The sequence below is a fragment of the Falco naumanni genome, chromosome Z (genome assembly GCF_017639655.2).
Source record: "Falco naumanni isolate bFalNau1 chromosome Z, bFalNau1.pat, whole genome shotgun sequence".
Lineage (NCBI taxonomy): Eukaryota > Metazoa > Chordata > Aves > Falconiformes > Falconidae > Falco > Falco naumanni.
In genome coordinates, this window is record NC_054080.1 from 75,607,183 (window position 1) to 75,630,056 (window position 22,874).

The 22,874-nt window shown below is 53.9% G+C and overlaps 1 protein-coding gene across 4 annotated transcripts in view; it reads right to left on the reverse strand.

The window, feature by feature from the left end:
* Nucleotides 1–12,135: 12,135 nt before the first annotated feature.
* Nucleotides 12,136–22,874, reverse strand: part of IL11RA (interleukin 11 receptor subunit alpha) — a 33,397-nt gene continuing 22,658 nt past the window's right edge. For 2 of the 4 annotated variants that reach the window (XM_040580098.1, XM_040580095.1), the window contains exons 12-13: nt 22,302–22,384; nt 12,136–13,110 (exon numbers count right to left, since the gene is read on the reverse strand). In XM_040580098.1, the coding sequence (XP_040436032.1) occupies nt 13,076–13,110; nt 22,302–22,384 (118 nt within the window). In that variant the 3' untranslated portion in view covers nt 12,136–13,075. Of the gene's footprint in view, nt 22,196–22,301; nt 22,385–22,874 lie in introns of all 4 variants that reach the window. The other 2 variants (XM_040580096.1, XM_040580097.1) reach the window with 2 other exon arrangements.

The window sequence follows — 22,874 nt, forward strand, 5'->3', positions numbered from 1 at the left end:
CGGGAGCACGGGACACAGATGAAGAGCGGCAGGAACAGGAGCTTTGTCCTTGCAGTGAAAGGAAACTGAGGCACAGCATGGCCGATCAGTTTGGTGCTTGCTAGCAGGTGAGGTGCAGGCAAGGAGAAGGAGTTTTTGGGGAAAGGGAGGCAGGTGAAGACACCTGCTTCTGGGCACATCAATAGGTAAGTCATGGAGGGCAGAAAACCAGGTCCTGCCCTGCATCACTGATAAGCCCCTGGTCATTTTCCCCCCGAGCCTTGGGTCTCCTGTGTCTGTGCACTGGGACTACGGTCTTGCTGACCCAAAGTGGTCTTACGTCCCCTTGGAAACTACCCTTTTGCCTGGGCCATGCAATGTCTAACAAAGCTGCTCCATTCAGTTGAAGCATGGGCTGAACACGCACGAGTGGGATTTGCATGGCCAGCAGCCGTGCTCTCCTTCCAAAGACCACAATGTCAAACATGACTGGCCACAGTGTTAAATTATTTACACTGTCCCTGGCCCAGTTTTGGTGCCAGCCAGCAAGCCTGGGCAAAGGCTGGGAGTGAGACAGCCCAGGGTCTGTTCCTGAAGGCAGGGTTTCGTGGCCACCAGACCCTCCAGGGTATGGCATCCACAGTGGCACAGCAGCTGGGCTGTCCAAGCCAGGGAATGTCCAAGCACCTGATGGCTTTTGCTGAGACCTGTTGATCACAAGCTTAGCCCTGGCCCTTTTCCTCCCCTGCTTGGCTGGCTCCCTTGGTTGGTGACTGGGTTTCTTTTTCAGGTGTTTCTCTTGCTGCAGTCTTCTGCCCTGGTATCTGTGCACACACAATGCCCGGGGCTCAGCTGTCTCTTGGTGTGACTTTCCCAGAGCACCAGTTCTGTCCCAGCTCATTAACTACAGTGACAGCCCCAGCAATACAATCCTGAGGGGGTGGAGGAGGAGGAGGAAGGATAGTATGGGAAGAGAGGCCAAGACAAACAGTGTGAGTGGGAAAGGAGGATAACTGGTGCTTGCTTGGGCAGGAACCTTCCTGCTGCTCGCCCAGTGACCCCTGAGGGGGGTGGCTGGGGGCGGGGGGAGCGTGCTCGGTATGGATCTGCACTGGGGCTGAGCCGCTGCAGCTGATGTGGGTCCCTGTGCAGGGCAGGGGCTGAAGGAGGGCTTAGCCTGGGGCAGATCAGGTTCGTCCTTGGCTGGAGGCTACCCTGACAAGGAGCACAGTGTCCTGGCCCAGTTCCTTGGGAAGCTGAGGGAGAAGGGACTTGCATCAATCTCAGTGATGCTGGAAGCAGGTTTATTTATTTCCATCAGTCTGAGGGATGGCTTGGCCAACCTGCCTGTAAGAGCATGGCTGCAAAGCCCGTGGCTCCCATCTCTTCTGGAAGCAGTAAACATGCCCTCTTCAGAGCAATGCAGTCATTCATCACAGATGCCTGTCAGGTCCTTGTCTGCTGTGGCTCCCAAGCGGATGGTGAACCAGCTCCCAGCTCTGGCAGCAGGCTGCCCTTACTCCCCAGAGAAGGACAGGAGGAGATGCTGTCCTGGGCCAGGCACATGGTCCTGCCTATCTGTCCCTCCTCCAGCCATGCAGCAGCTCTCCCTACCACAGAGCGCAGCTCTTGGAAATCTGTCAAAAAAACAGCAGGGCTCAGTACTTTGTAGACTATGGAGTGAGTTTTTCAGATACAAATTGTCAACAATGTCTTTAGAGGGAAGTACACTTTCCTTTCCATGGCAGCTAGTGACTGCCATGTCAAAAACCTCAAGCTTCAGCCAAGAGAAAATTTTAGTAAAAAATATTCCAAGTCCTCCTGTATCTCTCTCCCCAGCCACGTTTTTCCTGCTCTTTGCCTACCTTCACTGCATCCTCAGGGGTTGTTGGGGCAGGATCAGGATCCACTGCAGTATGAAGCAGGCATGCCCTCAGTAGGTCTGGGGCTTAGTGCAAGGATCACTTTGATGCGAGGGGTTCTGGAACATCAGCTGAATCACCTGCAGTTTTTATCCATGCCTGTGACCAGTATTTCACATGTTGTGGAATGATAGGACATATATATATATATATATATATATATATAAACTCAAAAGCTTTCCTAGGGAACTAACAAAACAGCTGCTGTCTTGGTGGCTGCACACAAGGCCAGGAAAGAAAGACAAGGCTGCATCTGTGCAAGCAAATTAAGCATACTTTGGGTTCTTCTCTGGGTGCCTGGTCTCATAGCTGGGATCATAAGAGCATTCCTGTCCGTCCCAGGCATGGTCAAAACCATCTCAGGTGCTTCCCAGGCTGAATTCAAGGGGAACAAGACACAGTGGCACTAAAGGGAAATGCTACGCTGGTCTCACTTTCTGCCATAATATCCCTTTCAGTGGCTTTACTGGAACTGGTTTTGTCCCTTGCCTCCAAAGAGATGGTGTACATGGGCTTTTTCTGTCACTAGCATCCCCCATGTGTCACATATGTTGTTTCTGGAGCAACAGAAGGACCTGGCTGCACCTTCCCCACGTGTACCCTCAGGCAAGGTGAGCAGCACCACAGGGACCAAAAGCTGTTCCCCCTCCCGCAGCCCTCACGCTGGTGCAGAGAAGTCCATGGGAGCTGTGAACATGCCCTGGGCACGTTTGCTAGTACAAGGGCTGGTGGTCCTTTGTGCTGGTGGTCTCCTCTGCTTGGTGCCTAGGCAAGGGGCTTCTCTCCAGGGGCATGGCTCGCTTGGCACTAGTGCCAGACGCGGCTGGCAGGGATTCAGGGACCTGGCTGGGTTTCTGTGAGGAGATGGGACATGTGGATCGTTGGGAAGGGTGAGAAGCCTGGTGAAGAAAAGCCCCTTTAGTCTCGTCCCACTGCACTGTTTGTTCTTGCCTCAAGAGCAATGCATGTGGGTGATGGAAATGCTGCTTGTCCAGACACTTTCTGCTGAGATTCGTCCTGTGGGAAGCTGCCAGCACCCTTGGCCAGGCTGTGGGGCTCTGAGAGGGAGCTGGTGTCATCCCCGCTGCCCTCTTCCTGCAGCCGAACTCTCCCTGGTGGTATGGCCCAACCTACACCTCCGTGGTCTGGCTTCTTGGATCTGATCCCCAGGGCTGGAGCATGGGACCAGGGTGCTTTTCCTGGCCTGGGGCCCTGGGGTCAAACAGAGCCCAGAAGTTGTCTGATGTTGGGACCCTTGTGCTCACGCAGGACTCGGCTCTGTGAGAGGTAATACAGCTCATTGTAGTGTATAGGCTCAGCCATGAGCCAGGTGCACCTTTGCCCAGGTTCTAGGGCTCAGAGCACCCTTTTGAAAGGGAGGGGGGACCATCCTCTCTGCTCTTAGATACACCCATCCTCTCTTGGTGCACAGTAGCTGTAAAAACTGGAGATTAAAGAGAAAATCAGGAGGACAAACAAATAGACCTGTCCTGCTGCCAGAAGTCTCTGGAAAGTACCTTCCCCATCACCCATCCCTCCCAATGAACTGGTAGGCAGTAATGGGAGGCTTAGTGCCATTTCTGCGGCGCTCCCCACCTCTCCCTCCTGTTTTCCTGCTTAGCTGTGCCTCAGGGTAAGGTTTTCTCTGCTCCAGTCGTGTGCCCCCTGGCCAGGAGGCTGGGGGTGAGCCTGCCCTCCCTCCTTTTCTCAGTTGCTCTGCCACCAGAGCAAAATGGCATGGCTGCATGGCAAGACAGAGCTGGGGCTGTAGGAGACTGAGGTGAGGTGGCACCACCTGGCTCACACTGCAGGGATGGGGCTTGGAGGGGGACTAGTGAAGATCTGGGAGCTCACTTAGCTCTGCTTGGGAGCAGATGGGAGGGACTACCACAGGGCAAGAGCCAGGCAAGGACACCAGCAAAGAAGAGAAGGTTTTGGAGCTTCTCACGTATTTGTGAAATTGATGTGCAGCCCAAGCCTGGCTGGGGTGCATTAAACCCGTAAGTGCGAGAAGCCTTTCCTTGTCTGGGGTGGAAAGGGAGAGCCAGAAGCTTGGCAGCAGTAAGGCAGACTCAGAAGCTCTTCTTGTGATCCTTGTTGAGCTCCATCAAGTGCAAACCTCTAACCCTCGGGTCTCCTTTTCCCTCTGTCTGCTTGGCCCTGTGCTGCCCCATTCCTGCCCAGTTTCCTTGGACCCCTCTGACCAGGCTTTATCTGAGCGATTACTCTTCTGTACCTGTCCAGAGGGCTTTGGCAGCTGTGTTGTGTCACTGCACACAGATGTGCCAAGTGTCGTATAGCTACTTTGCTTGGGAGGTTCAACCTCTGCAACCTTCATTCTGCCTCCTCCACAAACAAATCTCACTCTTTTCCACTTTCCCACAGAAAGTAAGATTTTCTTTCTTGCAGATGTTTTGGCTGGAAAAGCCCCTCCTCTGCTGGTCTGTACACTGATTGTCCCCGCACTGCAAGAACACAACTGTGTTTACATGCACATTCCTTAATCTTGTTTAAATATCAAGCCATGAATTTATACTGACTCTGGAGAGACGATGCTCCAGAAAAGCAGCATTTATGTCAGGAGTCTTGTGAGCTGCTGAGGTAGCCTTTGGAGAAGAAAAGTGCTTTTCTTGAAAGACCCTGCAACTTGTAGTTTCCCACCTTTGTTTAGTTGACATGGCTTTCGGAAAAGCACCAGTCAGCACTTACAGTGATGGATGACAGCCACTATATTGCAAAGAACAAAAGCAGAAGTGTCCCGGATATGCTACAGCTACAGATTTGCCGCCTTCCCACAGTGCTCGGTTTCATTTCCCAGCTACTGCGCAATGCTCCAGCATCCTCCTTTGTTCCTGCCAAGATCAGATACTCCAGGGAATTCCCAGTGTCAGAGCATGCAGGGCTATGGGTTTCATTGCCTGCCTGGGGTGAAAACAGGGCTAAAGTCCGCTGGGTCGATCTCCGCTGTTTCCAAAGTCTGTGTCCATGCTGTGCAATGGCTTTGCTGAGCCTGTGGGGTTTGGTTGGCCTGGGCAGGGAAGCAGGTCCTGGAGATGCTGGCACTCAGCTCTGCACTTCTGACTGAGGGTAGGGAGGCTCTGCCCTGTTTGTGTTGCATCGCCCCGTATCTCAGCACAGACACTAGGAGCAGATCTTTTGCAGCATGACAGGGGATGGTAGGAGGGAAGCTCTCTCTACCTTGGCCTGCTTTCAAGCTAAGCTGCTCACCAGCCCTGCTGCTAGCAAATCCAGCGCAGGTGGCTAGTTGCAAAAATTAGCATCTCCTGGCATGCTCATGTGCTGTGGAAGTGGCGTTTAAAACTGTTACTGCAGACTAAAGCAAAAACTCACCACAAAGAGCCATTTTTGAGACAGCCTTATACCAAGAGGTGCTCCAATCTTCAGTCCAATTTGGCAGGCACTGGAGCTGTCCTGGTTTCAGCTGAGATGGAGTTAACTTTCTCCTCAGTAGCTTGTACAGCACTGTGTTTTGGCTGATGTGAGAACAATGCTGATGGCACACCTATACTTTTAGTTGTTGCTGGATAATGTTTCTACTAAGTCAAGGACTTTTCAGTTTCTCGGGCCCTGCCAGCGGGAGGGCTGGAGGGGCACAGGGAACTGGGAGGGGACACAGCGAGGACAGCCGAGCTGAACCAGCCAAAGGGGTGTTCCACACCATGGGGCGTCATGCTGGGTATATAAACCTGGGGGGTTGGCTGGGGCCTGGGGATCGTTGCTCGGGCACTGGCCGGGCATCAGTCAGCAGGTGCTGAGCAGCTGTACTGTGCATCACTTGTTCTCCTTTCTCCCTTTTCCTCTGGATTTTATCCTTTTCCCCACCTTTCCAGTAAAACTGTTACTATTATCATTATTGTTATTATTGTTATTGTTGTTGTTCTTACCTTTTTATACTGCTTAAATTATTAAATTGTTCTTATCTCAGCCCTCGAGTTTTACATTCCTTTCCGATTCTTCTCCCCAGCTCTGTGGGTGTGGGGAGCGAGCGAGCGGCTGCGTGATGCTTGGTTGCTGGCTGGGGTTAAACCACAACAGCAGTGGTAATGGCAGAAGTGCACGCTGCGTTCAGTTGTTGGGGTGAGGACAAGGGGGTACACATCCTGCAGCCTGCTACCACTGCACCCAGGCACTGTTCCCTTCCCCCCCTGGCAGGGACAACTGTTGTAACCTATCTCTGAGCTTTTGTTTTGAGCAAGGATTTTGGGCATCACTCATGAGTGATCCTGTAGTGCATGAGTTATTTAAGTCAGCCTTGGTGGGAAAGGTGGTCCCAGGTGGGACAACTGGGCTCTGGAAAGCTGTGCACCCTCTTGGGAGGGTTGTGGAGGACAGCAGTGAGCTTGGTCAGAGGGCTGGATGACTTGGCCTCCAAGCACAGGCTGAAGGAGCCTGGGTTTACCCTGCTTCCAGGAATTGCTAAAATGGTCTTCAAGTGCACAGAGGGATGCTGCGAAAAGAAAGTGAAAAAAATACTCTCTGAGTTTACTTCTGACAGGTCAAGAAACCACAGGGGTCCCTGGGGTCAGACTTTAGGGGGAAATTCCATTTAGCAGGAAGAAGCACTGAAGAAATGCTACAGCTCCACTTCTGAAAACTTTCACAGTCCTACCAGTGCCTGTCAGAAAGCTGTAAGTAGTGCTGGCCCTGGCTCAGCACAAGATGGATTAGATGACCTGGGACAGTCCTTCTGAATCCTTTTTTTCCCCTGTTATTCTAACCTACCACGTTCCCAGTGGGTGAGTTGGGCTTCCTCTGCCTTGTGCTATTCCTCTGAGAGCTGCATGAAGTCACAGGGCCCCTGGGACTTCTCTAGAAGGTGGAGGTGGGAGGATGGGGTCACACTCTGAAGTCCCCACTCATTTGCTGGGTGCTTGATGTGAGGCTGCCCGTGACCACAAGAAACCCATGTCCCAGGGTGCAAATCCAGGAACTGACCTAGTGCCCATGAGATGAAGATGCCTTGGGAGCATGGGGAGAGCTTGGAAAGCTGGGCTGAAGGAAGCAGGTCATGTGCCATCCATGAGGCCCCTCTGAAGTGGAGCAGGCTGTGCAGACACTAACAGTAAAGTATGAACCATCAGTCGTCAAAACCAACCTCCTTGCTGTTACCACCTGGGCCACATGCTAGTGTGCTCCTGACTAGGGCCTTGGCAAGCTTGTCTCTGCTTTGTCAGCATAATTTGAGTGTGGGTTTAAGAAGAAAAGAAAGCAACCAAAAGAGAGAAAAGAAGAGTTCTTCAGGGCAGATGTGAAGCTGAAGAGTTTAGCATCAAATGCCTATTGAAAGCAGCTGTGGAGCCTTGCTCCAAGATAAATGAAGGCTGGTTTGAAGCTCTAGAGCTAGCTGGCAGGACATACTGTTCCAATCTTGTCAAATGCTTCCTGGACCACCCGTTCTTGCAGAGCTGGGTTCACCACAGAGCTGCCAAGGTGCTGTGCGCTCCAGTGGAGTGGCTGGGTGTATCATCAGGACCATGATGCTCAGCCCAGACTTGGAGCAAGGGCAGGGCTCAGGGTGTCCTTTCTCCCTCTAGAGAGTTCAGAGAGCGAGAGACGTTTCCACCTGGTGGTTTATCCACATCCTTTTGAGATTTTGAGGATTTTTGAGTGGAGGCAGTCATGAAAGTTTGGCTGGCAGGAGATGTCCACTGCCTGGCCCCCTGGGTAGTACCAAATGGAGGCTGTAGTTTTGGGTTGGTGCAAGGTCTGAAGAACATGAGTCAAGGGATTTTTAACCAAAACGGGTCCAAGAGTGTCTATGCTCAGTGCTTTAACAGAATGAGGAAGGGCTTGAGCAGCTAACATCTGGAATAAGATCAGAGGCCAGACACGCTCCTAACCAAAGGAGATACATGGCCTTGGAGGAGAAAACAGACATGTAAATGGAGATGGAGGGGGCCAACAGCAGGTTGGATTTCTCTGGACTTGTTTTCCATGTACTGCAACTGTCTAAAATAAATGCTGGGGGGCTATGGTGTGCCAGAACATGCTGAGGCCATTCATCACGGGCTGTGCTGGCAGCTGGGACAAGTCCATGACAAGCCGAAGCTTCCTGCTATCCAGAGGGGCTCTGCCTCATTTGCATCGTCAGTCTGGAGGCTGCAGCCTTTCCCGTACTGCATGCAGGCAAATGCAGGGAAAGACCAACTTCTTTCAGCAGGGCATTAACCCCTGCAAATGTGACCCTGCGGTGCTTTTCTACAAGGGCTCTGGCTGGGCCTCAGGGGGGTCATTGCTCTCTCTGCTCCCAGAACCCCTCCAGCGCTGTCCGGGAAGTAATTTCTCCTGGATCTTGCTCCTTGTAGGGTATTTCTGGTTGCACTCACAGAACAGTTCTGGGTCAGCACTTTCCAGCTAAATAGTCCCAATCTGTTCAGCATTGCTTCTTCCAGAAGCTGCTTTCCTGTTCCAGACAGCATGTGTGAAGATGGAGGGCAGGTAGTTCTGCAATGATCTGGTATGGCTCTGCTATGAAGGGCTTTTTCGGAAAGCCGGGAGATTGAGTCTGGCTATAGTGCTGGCATGAAGACAGTCTGCAGCTCCGTGCCATACTTGCGTGGGCCATCGGGGACAGGACAGGCACAGCTGAACACAGACGTTCCCAAGTGAGCCTTTTTCTTAGGTGCTTGCAAAGGGATTTTGGAGGAGGCGACCGTGGCTGGGTCCCTGTGGGCCTCCCCCTGGAGCAGAGGTCTCTATACTGCTCCAGAGGCAGCATCTTCCTTCCCAGCCTTCCAGTGGGATACTTCTGTCCAAGGATTTCCAGGCAGAGGATGGCCAGGGCCAGGAAAAAGCCATCAAGATAGTAAAGCTGGAGTTTGTAGGGGCAGAGCTGCCAAGGCTGCAAAGGCAGCGCCGGGCAGGGGAGCCGGGGAAGTCTCTGAAGCAAATAAGATGTACCAGTCTGGTATTCCTACCAGGGCACAGCAGCAAAGAGTGGAAAGTCCCTGGCTGGCTCTTCTGTGTCTGATAAGGCAGGATGGTTTGCCAAGGAAGGACTTGCTTGTGGATCCTTTCTTACAGGAAACAGAGAGGAGAGTCATCAGGACAGCAGTTAGAAGGCTTGGAAAAGAAAAGTCAGCCAGATCCTTACTTCAGGCAGCTCCAAGCACAGCCGTGGTGTTAGCTGGGCCCCTACACTGCACGGAGAAGCTGTTGGGAGGTCCTGGGCAGCAGGTCCAGGACTTCCCATCTGCAGGCTGGGAGTGTAACGCTGAAGCCTGCTAAGCTCCTGAGCTCTCCTCCCCTCTCCTAATGCTACCACGCTCCCCTTAGAAGTGCACTGCTCCCCGCAGAAACCCTGAAGGTCTTTTAAAGCTTCCTTCTGCTTCAGGGAGGCTGACCCTCCTTCAGTTTGGGTTGGAAACATCCTCCTTGCAGCCCACTGCAGCCCTGCCAGGGCCAGCCCAGCCGCTCCTGTGCTAATGTTGTCCCCAGGCCTGGCACGACCTGTGTCCTTCCCTAAAATGATCAGGTTGCAAGTTTAAAGCAAATGTGAGTGTCTTTTTCACACCCTCTGTAGATAAGTCATGGAAACCTGCAGTGCAGATCACTGGGGAGGCGCAGTCAGGGACTGGACAAACCCATCACAGGTGGGTCCCATGCAAACTCCACCTGGGGAAACTCCTACGCTAGTGACTCCTAGGTGCTGGGAGAGGGTGGCAGGGAGGGATGGCTCTGGTTTGCTCTGCTTCTTGTGCTTTTTCTTATGCATCTAGCAGTGGTCTCAGCTGGAGAGAGAGACAGAGTGATCCACCCTCTGTCCTGACCCAGCACTGCCATTCTTGGGACTGTTTCCTCTGCCCGTTGCACTGCTGAATTTCACCCAGTATCTATTACACCTACTTATTCTTGTAAAACACACTGCCATTCCCCTGAATCATCAGAGAACATCATTAACCTGTTCCCACCTTTTGTGCTGGTGTCCCGTGACCAACCCCACAGGGTCCTGCGACAGCTCACAGATGGACCGAGCCCCATAGCTGCTGCCCTTTCCCAACACCCTGCTTGCTGTAGCCACTCCTCACCCCTCAGCAAGGCTGGGACGCGGGGCACCAGCAGAGGCTCTTCCCTGCCCTTCATCCCTAGGAGATCTTCACCTACCCAGCATTTCACACATCCTGAGGAAGCAACTGCAGATGGAGGAGCCGTGGGTGCTGTCTGGAAGGGAGTGTGCTGGTCCTTTGACCTCCTGTCCTGCAGGAACAAGAGGACTCCTGGCTCCTTGCCCTGATCTAGCAACATTTAATCAAATGTGCCTGCATCCCTGAAAAATCCCGGCCAGCAGAGAAAGGCAGCCACTCAGCAGGAAGGAGAAGGAAGCCACCACGGAGCCTTTTCTTGTCTTTGTTCAGGCAGGCAAAGTCCAAGGCTAGCTGTCACATGGAGCCTATCCCGGCTACGGTTGTGTGCCAGCACATCCCGGAGACCTACAGGAACTGGCAGCAGAGAAAAACAATCTGGAAAGCACTTTGACTGAGGATATCCAGGAGGACCCAGGGCTCAGGACACAATCCATGAGGTTGGGCAGTCTTTTTGCGTGCTCCTGTGCCATTCTCTGCTCACCGTGATGGGCCTCTCTAGCTCCTGATAGGAGAGAAGCAGTTCAGTCCTGGCTGCCCAGGGAGGTTGGTGAGAGACAGGTCTGGTAGGCATTTGTGAGCATCCCAGACCATATCTGGTGCTGACATGTAGAGTGAAAAACTGCTGGTGGGTCACTCCAGCACGTTTTAAGTATTTTGTGGTTTGGGTGTTGTTTGTGGTTTTGTTTTTTAAATTTAGAGAGTGATTTCTGGGGACAGGGATGTTCGGGGCAAACATGGCAAGCCTCAGAGATGGGCACAAAGTAAGGGGCTGCCCTGAGAGATGCCTGCCCTCCATCTAAATCTCTTGTGGCCACTGTTGCTTCACCCCAAATGCCATTTCTGGAGGGGCAAGAGGGTTTGTGGTCATCTTGTGGGAACACCCCTCACCACCAGCTCATCATGCTGGAAGAACAGCCCCAGCAGAGCAGATTGACACCTGCCTGTGTCAGAGAGTTTATCAGGTAGATGTGGTTGCAGCTCTGAGCCACAGGAGAAACTGGCTTGTGGGGGAATGACCCTGCAGAGCTCTGCTCCACAGTGACAGTGGCCTCATCATTCTGCTGTGGCCCTGCTATGATCTGTGTGCACCACTCATTGTCCCTCTCCCCCTTCCCTGGGTAATGGAGTGGCAGATCAACTCTTCCACTCATTGCCTGCCTGGTCTATTTAGATGAGATTGTAAAGTCTTCAGGGTCCAGTGTAGATCTGATCTCTGGACAGCACCCATAAGAGTCATGGTTCCTGTGTGGCTTGGACAGGTGCACACGGCTGGCACATCCCTGCAGTCTGAGTGCTGATGCTCCTTGCAGTGTCCAGGAAACCCAAGCCACGGTGTGCTGAGTGCTGGCACTGGCCACAGCAAATGCTTCAGCGCTCTCCTTCCCTCTCTACTGTCCTAAAATCCCAGGAGAAGACTGCCATACTTCTCCAGGCCAGGGGAGCCCTGCTTGTGCTTGCTGAAGACACTGTCTCAAGGACACTGTGATGTGCTGGGATGGGTCCACAAGCCTTGCTCCCCTCAGCTCCTTTCTCAGACAAAGAGAGAGCAAGCAGAAAGGATCTCCCAAACCTCCATTAGCACCAGCAGTGCTTGCAGGGAGGTAGAGAGACCTGAGCATAGAAGAAGTCTACTTGTGCCCTGCTGCTGGTGGTAAATGAGCTTGTACAGCACACAGCATACATCAGAGGAAGCCAAAATCTCCATCCTGGTGGGTCTGCTACTTTTTTTTAACCTCCTATGCTGGTGCATGTAGGCTTGTATCAGTTCAGAGCTGACATCACATCAGTGCTCCAGACACATTCCCTAGTGCTGTTCCCTGGGCTTATCTTTGGTGACACTGAAAATCCACCTCACTCTGCTAGCATGCCCGGCTGGTTGTCACTAGCTTGTGCATAGCCATTGTACCTGTGCGAGGACACTGAAAGCCACTTGGTTTACAGCCAGGGATGGGACAAGGCTAACCTGCCCAGCCTGCAGCAAGTGCGTGCCAGGAACACTTCCCAGGTCATGAAGGGTGTTTCCCAGTGAGCTCCCAGCCCTGCACAGCTACTGTCTTACACCAGTGCTGTTTAGTGCCATTTACCTCCACAGGGAAATCAACTGTTGATTATGCAGCAGTAGGTTAAAGGGCTTTTAATATCTTTATTGGTTACAAGATACACAAACTTAGCCTGGTAACAGACATCAAGGAAAAAAAAAGTGAAGGTAAATCTAAATGATCACAGGACAACTCAGCGCTTTATCCCCTTTTTAAACAATGTGCTCAGGTTTGCAGATTATGCAGCCCTGGGTGCATTTGCGTAAATATTCACAGTGATACGATGTAGGTTCATATCCTTGAAGGGACACCTGCAAGCCCCATGTCTTGGACTTCCCCTCTCCTTGCATTGCTGATGCTAATTTGTCCTGCTGATGGATTGTGCGGCTGGAGAGCACTTTGTCACTCTGTCCTGCCTCCCAGCACGAGCAGTGAGCAGATAGGCAATAGGGGTTGCATCATCTCCTTGCTGCCCTCGGCAAAGCTGAGGAACACAGGAGAAATGTGTGATATTTAACGTCCAGATCCTAGAGACACTGAGAAGCTGGACTTCCCTTGGTGTGACAGAAGTGAAACCCAACAGCCATCTGGGCAGCACCCCTTCCTTAATACTTCATGGAGGTTCTGCTATTGCGCATCATCCCAATACCCAGCCTCCTTGTATGCAATTGTCTTTTTTGTCTTTTCTTACTTTCTGGATCCCAGCTGTGGTTTTAGGAAGCATATGGAGATTATTATACTGGAGGAATCACAGCAGCAGTTGCTGTGGGCTTTGCTGGAGCCTGTGCAAAGGGAACTTGCACTTCTCTTTGCAGTCAGTGCCCCAGGAAAGGCAGCAGATACTTTCTGGGTATTTTCGTTCAAAGTGGCTGCCTTCAGGAGGAAATGAAAGCATGGCCCTTCAACCACAAGTACCTTTCCTCTGGGCTGCAGACCCTGGTTAGCTCTTACATGTTTTATGAGTTTCCAGCCTTGCAGAGCAGGGAGCACTACAGAGGTGAAGCAGGTTTGTAGAGCACCTGTCAGGTCTTCACCATGGATCCTCAGGCCACAACTTAGGAACCGCTGTATTTAAAGGGTTGTCATGCAAAGGGGTAGAGAAAGAGGTTATCAACTGCAGAATTTGGCCCTGGAGCAAAGCCAATGTGTTTATGCAACAGGAATAAGCAAACAGCTAAAATCTGCAGGAAGCAGAGCCCAATAATCCACTGCAGGATCTAAGCCACCAACAAAGCACGGCTCCTTCATCTTTCCTCCACTCTGAGGCTTCAGTCTCTGCTGGGTTCCCCTCCTGTCAGGCTGCAGCATGGCCGGTATGGCCATGGTGGCACACAAATGGTACTGCATTTTTTTCCATTTATCCTCCCAATGGGCCCCTTAACTCAGCAGTTCTCTTTAGCCATGCTACAGGCAGGAGTCCAAGCTACCCAACTGCCCCAGTGCCCCCTGAAGACACAGCAGTGCCCATTACAGGGCATCAGGGCTCTGTGGGTGACAGTAACTGAAGCGAATGTCCCCTTGTGCTGGAACATATTCGACATTGCTCCTGGCAGGTTTTGGCCCAGGTCAACTAGCCTAGGCAGCTGACCCCAAAGGTGGGCATCATTCCCAACAGGCAGTTTGGGTGAAGCCAAGGAGGGTGAAGAGAGTTCAGTAGGGTGGAGGTTGGCTGTCACATGCCTGTTGGCCCAGGGACAGAAAGTGGTCCCCAGCAAAGCTGGTTTCCTAGTGCAGATGTAGCTGGAGAGTCCCTGCCCTTCTTTGTGCAGTCCTGGGTGTTTGCTTCTGCATGACACTTCTGCTGGGGCTGTCAGTGTGTCATGGTGGGTTATCACCTTTACCCCTCTGGAAAGCAAGGTCAGCTGGGTCTCAAAAGGCTCATCCCTCAGCTCTGCACATAGCAAAAACATTTCCCCAGCCCCCTCAGCTACCTTGCTTGCTAATGCCTCTCATTCACCACCTGCCACGCAAGGTGCTTAGATGGTCTTGCCTGGCAGCACCAGGTGAGGCATGTGGATGGTGTCACCCTGCTGCAGGCAGGAGAGGACATGGCTCTCAGTTTGCTCCAGAGCCTCTGGCTTGGTGGTCAGCTTGGGACCACTTGGCACCAAGATGGAAGCAGGCTCCAGCCTCTAGGGACCCAAGACAGGGGGAAAAGCAAGGCCAGGGGGTGAGAAGGTGCCTGCTGCCCAAGACATCCTGCCACCATTTAGAGATGCCCTGCAGAGGCAGGAAGCGTTTGCTTGGTGAAAAACACCCAGGATGAAACCGCGATAACTTTCAGCCTACAGGGAAGGGCCAGAAACACTCCCAGGACCTGGAATGGAAAGCTGGAATCACTCATGCTTCAAGGTAAAGATGTGACTTCCTCAGGCAAAGGGTCTTGTCCATCCCTCAGGTCAGGAGTGATGGTCAAACCCTCCTGGATCTGTAAATCCCACCTTCAAGAGTGATGCAACTACATCTGTGTTGCTCTGCTGCCTTTGGAGGCTGAGTCTGGCAAAGGGATGGGGAATCCTCAAGACACAGGGATGCATCAGCCTATGCCACCTATGTTGTCACTCCTTCTGCCCTGATCCCATGTCCCCAGGCATCAGCACATGACAACACAGAGGCTGGCAGGGAGCCCAGCTATGCTGCAGAGGGCCAGAAGGGCTTTCTACCTGCTCTGTTTGTGGTTCAGTGGTGCTCACAAAGGGTCAGTGTCTTGCTGCCTTGAGCCACGAGTCCCTTGGTTTCTGTTCCCCAGTCACTCTCTTCCTTTCATTTTTCACATTTTTCTCTTTGACTGTAAATGGCCACGAAAGGGATTTCCCAGCCCTCATGGAGGAAGAGGCAACAATCCCTTCCTGAAGGAAGTGGCCAGGATGCCTGAAGGACCCTTCTCACCCAAGGGTAAATGATACTGATGTCCCCAGGCAGGAAAAGTTGGAGGCAGCAAGGGCAGAGGATGCTGCCATGGGTAGGTCTCTGTAGCACTTTGTGGAGGAAATACTGCTGCTGCCATTACCTCGTTAATGCTGGGGTGGGGGGGCTGCCATTGGGAACCCAGCTGCTGGGGTCACCTGGTGCTCTAGTCCAAGCACTGCTGAGCTCTGGAGCCCCAGGTTTGCCACAAAAGCATGCTGTTGAATAGCCAAGAGTCCCGCTGGGGAACTCCAAGGAGTGCTTTGAGCAGGATTATTTACTTCTCATTCTGCAGCTCTACACCAGAGACAGCTGTCATCCCATTTATCCACCTGGAAGTCTGTCTTTCAGAAACAAAACCTTCCTCTTCAGCGACTGTCTTCTTCCCCCATGTGGAGCTACCTACATGGTGAACATGGGGTCTGCACGAAGATCTGCATTCAGGGTCTTTACCCTTGAGTGCTGCTGGGAGCTGCTGATGCTGTAGCAGCTGGTGTTGTACTCTTTCCACAGACCTTCTCCTCCACACAGGATGGCCACAGCTGAGATGACACACTTCTCTCTCAAGACTGTCTAATTGGCTTGATTTGTCCGTATTAAACATTTACCATCTACAGTTAGCTCCTTCATTAGCAATGACACATCATGTTTAACCACACAGCAATACTACAGCAGTACCAAAGCCAGCAGCAAACACTCAGCAAACTTCTGCACAAGGTTTAACACAAAGACCACGAGAAAATCTGGGGCTGAATTCAAACAAATGTACACAAGCCTGGAAATACATCTGAGCTGGCAGAAGATCTTAGACCAATATGCACATCCACCTGCACAGCCTTCACCCTTGCCTTCTTTATTTATACCCAGCATTATGGCTTGCCTGTGGACCTGGTGGTTTGCAAGGAGGAATGAACACACTTTTGGCTTGCAAACCACAGTGTAATTAATTCCCAACAAAGCTGGGTTTGACTTTGTGGCTGTGGAAAGTGCTACCCAGGCTTAACCAGATGTCTCTCCTGCATGCCTGAGGCGTTCATGCCAGGGGTCCCTGTTGCCCCAGCCCCACTCCCTGACAGCATCAGACCCCTAGCCCCCAGGGATTTGCCCCAAGGAAGGATTTTCACAGCCTCCTCTCCCAGGGAAGACATGTAATTCCTCGAAAGGCTGTTTTGAAAGCAGTGTTTGCCATCTAGTGGGAAAATCGGGTCTGGGCATTCCTCTTGCCTGCAGAAGGATGGGGCTTGGGGTTGTTTTACCAGGACCACTGTTGGGGGCCACACTCTCCCTTGCCTATAAGTGGGCAGCAGCTTCCAGCTCCAGTGGGGAGCTCCGGGGAAGAAAGAAACTGAGAGAAGTGATGCTGGCTTAGCTTCCTGCAGGCAGCTCAACAGGCTCTTTCCAGCTAGTCATGGATGGCTGCCTGAGTGTGGATCCTCAGCCCAAGCCCTTGCAGTGGTCCCTGGCTGAGCTGGTGCCCAGCATAAGTGGGGAGCTGAAAGAAATGCTCTGGAGTAGGGGAGAAAGCACCATGTCCTGGATAAATGGTGCCTTCCAGGTCAGCATTCCCCTGGGGATCAGTGCCTTCCAGGTTGGCATCCCCAGCATTCTTCTGGCAATCAGCACGCTTCCAGGTCAGCATCACCACTGGCATCAGTGCCTTCCAGGTGAGTATCTTCCTGAGTATTGATGTCTTCCACACCAGCATCCTCCTGGTCATTGGCACTTTCCAGGTCAGCATTTCCCTGGGGATCAGATCAGTGCCTTTCAGGTCAGCAAATCCTCTTGGGGATCATTCAGCATCCTCCTGGATATCCCAGGAGTAGATATTGACCTGGCACTTCTGGCACCTTACCACCTCCAGATCCATCAGCACAGAGGTGACTAGGCTAGTGCCCAGCAGGTATGCGGCACTCAGCTGTTGCTGTGTCTGGTGGATCTCCCAGTGTGGAGCAAAGGCTGGGAGTTACCTGTATGCTGGGAGGGCCCCACATGTTGTAACCCTACAAAGCCGCATGCGATTCCCAGAGTCACATTTAACTCTGGCCCATCATTTTCGGGATGCAGAGAAAGGCCCTGCTGTACAGGGCTGGCTGTCTGCCCAGTGCCTGCTCTGTGCAATCCTGCAAACTCATGGAGCACTGGAGTCCCCAGCTGGTGGAAGAGCTCCTGTGTCAGGCTGGGCCATGCTGCCCATAACCTCTCTTTTCTTGGTCTGCCCCTGCAGATGAAGCAGCTGACGTGGCAATGGATGCAGAGGACCATAAGGTGCAGCTGGTGGGAGAAGAGCAGGCAGGGAAGCTCCCTCTCCCTCCATGGGGAAGCTCCCAAAGTGTGTCCTGCTCTGTTTTAGTCCCTGCAGCTCTGAAGACAGCTGGAGGAGAAGAAGGAGTTTCTGTCATAGTGAAGGGAGATCATCTCCTCTGAGCAAGTGACACAGCAGCATTGAGAAGATACAGTTCTCATGCTGCACAGCAAAGGAGATGTATGCATGGGGAATACGCCATGGACACTGCTGTGAAAACCAGTACGACTGGATGTGTCCCATAATGCCACCACACCTCATGGCAAACACACAAAACTTTGGGAACTCTTGCTTGGACAACAGGACTGTTTTCAGTGCAAAAAAAGGCTGGCAGGAAAGACCTGGGCTGGGAGAGCTCATCCAAAGTGTTGCTGCCGCTTTGACATGGGAGCAGCCACTCCCTGGGAGCATCCTGAGCAGCAGTGCCTGGGGACAGCTAAGCTGCTGGCTTCAGCCTCCCAGAACCTCTGTGGCCATGTGCCTTGCATTTCCTGGCTGTGAAAGACCAAAAGCATCCCGGAGGCAGGGAAGGGTCCAGCCCCAGCAAGCAAAGAAAGAAACAACCTACTCCTGCAGGGAGAAGCTTACCATGGGGCAGCAAGAACAGGTGTCTCAGGCCTCTACCCTCTCCACATCTGTTTGGGTGCCAGCACATCTGGTCTGGCAGGCAATCTCCCCTTCTCTTGGGAAAGAGCAGATGATGGGCAAGGACTTTGCAAGCCTGTGGCAGCTAGAAAGGAAGGCAGATGAAGAAGAGGGAGTATGGGTGATCTCAGGGGTCTCTAGCGGGCTGGGTGCTTGGACTCTCTAGAAAGACCCTGGGCAGAGTATCCCACATACAGGCGAGATGAAAGCTATGGCCAGGGTGCATGCTCAGCACTGGCTTTTTAAAGCATTTGTGTTTGGATCCACTGTGTCTCCAGGGCATGTTCCCATTGCTGCTCCACTCCCCGTGGCTCCTGAGGAGGATACAATCCTTCTGGAGATGCTCCACTCTCTCCCTTGACACTCTCAGGACTTGCACCGGTAACAATTCAGGCTCTGCCTCCTCATGTCAGCCACGATGCCACTTCCATGGAGACCAAGTGTACGGGCCACACCTGCGACTTGTTCCCACTGTCCTTGCTCTGCCCAAGGGTGTCCCTTTGCCAGCCTTACACATTCGGCCTCCCAGCCATCTTCACAAGTCAGCCCCTGCATAATGAGGATCTTTGATGCTTAGATGATATTTGGATGTCCAGACTGCCTATTCATCCACCTATCCATCCATCTATGCCAACTGATCCATGCATCCATCTACACACCTGCACAGCTCCTTCCCTCAATTCATGCATCCTTCCCTCCTTGCGAACCACTGACTGTATATGTACCCTTTCTTCCTCACCTCATAACATAAGAATGTTTCATGACCCTACGGCTTCCACAACCTGCCAGAGCTGCTTTTTTCTTTCCTTGGCTCAGGATGTGGTGGAGAAGGAAGCAGGAGCAGCCATGAGAGGTAAGTTGAGACTGTTTTGCTTCACAGTCCTGTGCAACCCGCTTCCTCCCCTGCAAAATGCGGGCTGATCCTGGCAGTGAGGTGGGGAGAGGAGGAAGCTAGGCTTGAGGGCTAGCCCAGATATTTGGCAGGGTTGGTGGCAGTCGAGCAGCCCAGGCACTGCTGCACAACTGCCCACAACCACTGCCCTGCTGCAAAGGTTTTGCCGGGGCTATTGCTTTCCCAGAGGAGACCTACACACAGCTGGGTGCCTGGTGCAGCCCAGCCCCTGCCTGAGAGATGCTCTGGATGTGACCACCCTGCACTGAATGGAGACACAGACCTTTCTGCACCTCAGTGCTGGGGACCTTGTCACTAGCCTAGCTGGAAACTAGGGACCTAGCACTGCCTGCTGGAAATTTTGTGCCCCCAGCAGGTCCCAGGCCATGTTCTCCTGCTCTTTTCTTCTGCTGGGCTTGGGCTGGTCCCTGTCCCATGCCAGGGAGCTGGGCCCATCCCCACTCCTTGTGGATCCAGCCCACAGGCTGCTTCGAGCTGGCACAGACCCAGCATCCCCAGGCCTGGCTTGTACCAGCTCCCCCAGCAATCTTGGCAGAGCATCCACACTGGGAAGGCTGGAATACAGCAGGAAGGCAAGTTTGGAAGTGCCTCTGCCTTCTCTGGGCAGGGTGAGCCCAGGCAGGGCTCCAGCCTGCAGCTGGAAGCCTCCTGCTCAGTCAGTGGCTGTGTGAGCCACTGAAGAGCCTGAGCCTTGGAGAAAGTGCCCTGGCCCCATGGTGGGACAGGGAGGTGCCGGCACTGGGACTGCTGTCATGGTCCCTTCCTGTTTTTCTTCTCCATGCTTGAAGACAAAGTTGACTTTGGCATGTAAAGCCCTCTCCTTTATCCCAGATTTCTTCCACCCCAGCCCTCCCCTTGCATCCTCACTGGTCCAGCGAAAAGCTCTGTTTACCCAGCACCAGGGCATCCTCCCCCTGGGCAGCTGTGAGTGCAGCCCCCGGCACCAAGTATCTTCAGCCCCCAAGGACTGAACTTGCTCCTTGGGGTCCCTGATGCCTGTGTGTCACATTTACAGGCTACTGGGGCAGGGATCTGAGCCTTGGGGCATCCCAGCAGGCAGATGCAGTGCAGGCAGGCAGGACTTCATGGTGGCATGCACTCTCACCCGCTCTTGGTATCTCCAGCTGCCAAATGGGTGGCAGGTCTCATCTCTAAAGCTTCCATTGAAGAGGAAAGGTGTCACCCTCCAGGCCCAAGGGCAGCAGGATGTGGTGATGAGGACCAGATGTGCATCTCCTGCCCTCAAGCTGCTCTGGTCACCAGAACTGGGTGTCCCCCGTGCCTGGCCAGGCAAGCCTCAGCTAACGAAGGGGACACAGGGCTTGGCACTTGGAAACAGCATAGCTACGGAGTCCCTGTGCCTGTCACTTCTTATCTACCCACTAAGCTTGCCTGCACAGTGCAGGCACACATTCCTTTGTGGATGTGTGAGGCTCTGTCATTCTCTTCTCACCCCGGCCAACAACCTCCTTCTATATGGAGCACACCTGGACCTTCTGGAGTTGATAAGCAGGCAGGACACAGGGGTCAGAGACACCAGCTCACACTCTCCCATTTTCTGGCCATTGTGCTCCTGCACCTAAAGCCAGCACCAGGTGCCAGGAAACCACTGAGCTCAATTTGCAAATGCTGAAGCCACTAGCTATGGAATGGACATCACCCATGTTCAACAGCATCATATGGACAACCACAGCCCTGATTCCCTCCATAGTGGCAGAGGAGTGGGAGCTGGTGGTGATAAGAGCAGGTTTCCAAGTGGAAAGGGCTGCCTACGCCATGCTGGTGACTGAGGGGAAATGGGTGACCACGACACATCAGAAAGGGTGCTGTCTGGTTTGGATGCCAGAGATCGGAGCCCAGCAGATGATGGCAGTGTGACACAGCTGGAGCTGACAAGTTCTGAGATGCACCAGGGAGAAGGGACATCGCTATTGGGCCCAGAAGCCCAAGTAGGATCTGCCCCCTTATACCTCCCCAGCTCGGTGACCTGCCTTGCTTGCTCCATGGACAGCCCTGCTCCTGTCCAAAGATGATGCCACACCAGCAGCACACCGTAGATGGAGGGCTGACCCCCATCTCCCCCATCCACTGTCAGTGTGCTCACTGGAGGCAGTGAGGGCAAAGCCAAGCACCAGCATGGGCAGCCCCTATGCCCCTGCACATGGGGTGGGAGCACAGGGGCACCCAGTGAGGGCAGAGGGGTCTGTGGGCACATGAGCCATTGCAAAAGGCACAGCCCTACCCCTGTCCCCTCCAACCCAGTCCCCACAAGGACCCTCTGGGAAGTCACAAGTCACACCCCTCCAGGTTCCCTCTGCATCCCGGGTTCAAGGGCAGCCCTGGGGCTCAGCTAGTAGTGACACATCACCCCGGTGGGGTGGGTGCACTGCAGGGTCCCTGCACCCCCACCCCATGCTGACTCTCCTCCCCATACTCCCCACACTATTGCTGCCTGAATTTCCACCCAGTCCCATCTGGATCTCATTGAGCTGCTGGCGCTGAGCACCAGGGTCAGGAGATGCCAACACATGGAAGTCATTAGAGGGGCCGGGTCGAGACGCAGGGAGGGGGCCACATGCTGAGAGTGGGGGACTGTGCGGAGGGTCCTGTCCCTGCTGCCGGGCTGGTGAGGGCAGGGGAGATGTCCCAGGCATCTGCCTGCATCCTCTTCTGGCACTCAGCGGGGGCTGGCCCAGGCAAGGGTCTCTCTCAGCCCCTTGAGGCACCTGGGGAGGAGCTGACCTGTTTGGGGACCAGCCCTGCCACCTGTGCACCTCCTGCAAGGACTGTCCCCAAGCTGGCATCTTACTCAGTGCCACTCACCTCTCCCCTGGCCCGGCACCACCTGCAAGGGGGTACTGCCTGGGCAGTGCCAATGCTACCCCCTTTATTGGTATCACTGCTCCATGCAGCCACGGCATGGGGCAGAGGGTCGGGGGAGTCCCTTCTGCCTGCTGGCAGCTGGTGGGGGGTGATGGGCAGGGCTCAGCACTCCCTGCTCACTGATGCCCGGCGCCCCTGGGAGCCTACACCCATGGTCCCCCCCCTTGACACTAGGCAGGGAAGTGGGGCTGGCTCAGCGTTTCATCCCCATGTGTTTAGCAGCGCCCAGCAGTAGGGCTGGCCAGAGACGCTGAGTCCAAGGTGCCTCCAGCTGGCTTCTGGAAGGCACAGGCAGCCCAAAGCTCCCAGGAGCAGTGCCTCTCTCCTTAGGGTCCATCCTGCAGCCCCAGGGTGCTGGGAGCTCCGGCAATGTCCACGACCATGGGGCAACCCAGAAGGCGTGGGGTCCTTAGGGGCCAGCAGTGGCATCAAGTCCCACGTGTGAGCGAGCGGGTGCAGGGAGTGGGGATCGGCCAGGGCTCACTACAGGATCTGGGCCTCTGCCGAGAGAGAGGGCAGGGGGTCAGGGGGGCACTGATGGCCCCCCCCCCCCCCACGCTCCTTCCCCCGCATTCCCCCCGTTACCTCCCCTGCACCCCGACTCACTCGGTAGTGCCTTCAAGTGGGTGGCAGCAACCAAGAAGTTGTGGGGTTTGGTCTTGTCCTTGCCTTGTTTCCTCACCCGGAGCCTGGGGACAAAGCAGCAGTGGCTAAGGACCCCAAGCAGCACCCCTGGGCACCAGGACCTACCCACATCCCTGTTGATCCCACTCTGCATCTCCAGCCTCAGCCGCTCCAGTGGGTCAGCTCCAGGGCTACAGAAGGAGCTCGTCACAACACAGAGCAGGACTGGAATCGGGACAGGGACCAACAGCAGAGCCATGCTGTGTCAGGGAGAACACAGCCATGGCAGGATGAGAGGGGACCTGGGGAAGGACCAGCCGGCAGTGCCCAGTGGCAGGACTCCCAGGGTATGAAGGCATATGGAGGTGTCTCTGGGATGACTCTGGAGCATGAGAGTCCCCAGAAAGGCAGACCCCTTTGCGGTGATGTTAGTAGCCGCAACATCTTTGGGGGATACTCAGAAAGGTCCCATGGATGTGGGCTTATCAGAAAGATCCCAGGCAGGCTGGGAAGTACTGTAGCCCATGGGGTGTGCTGGGAAGATGCAGTGATGTT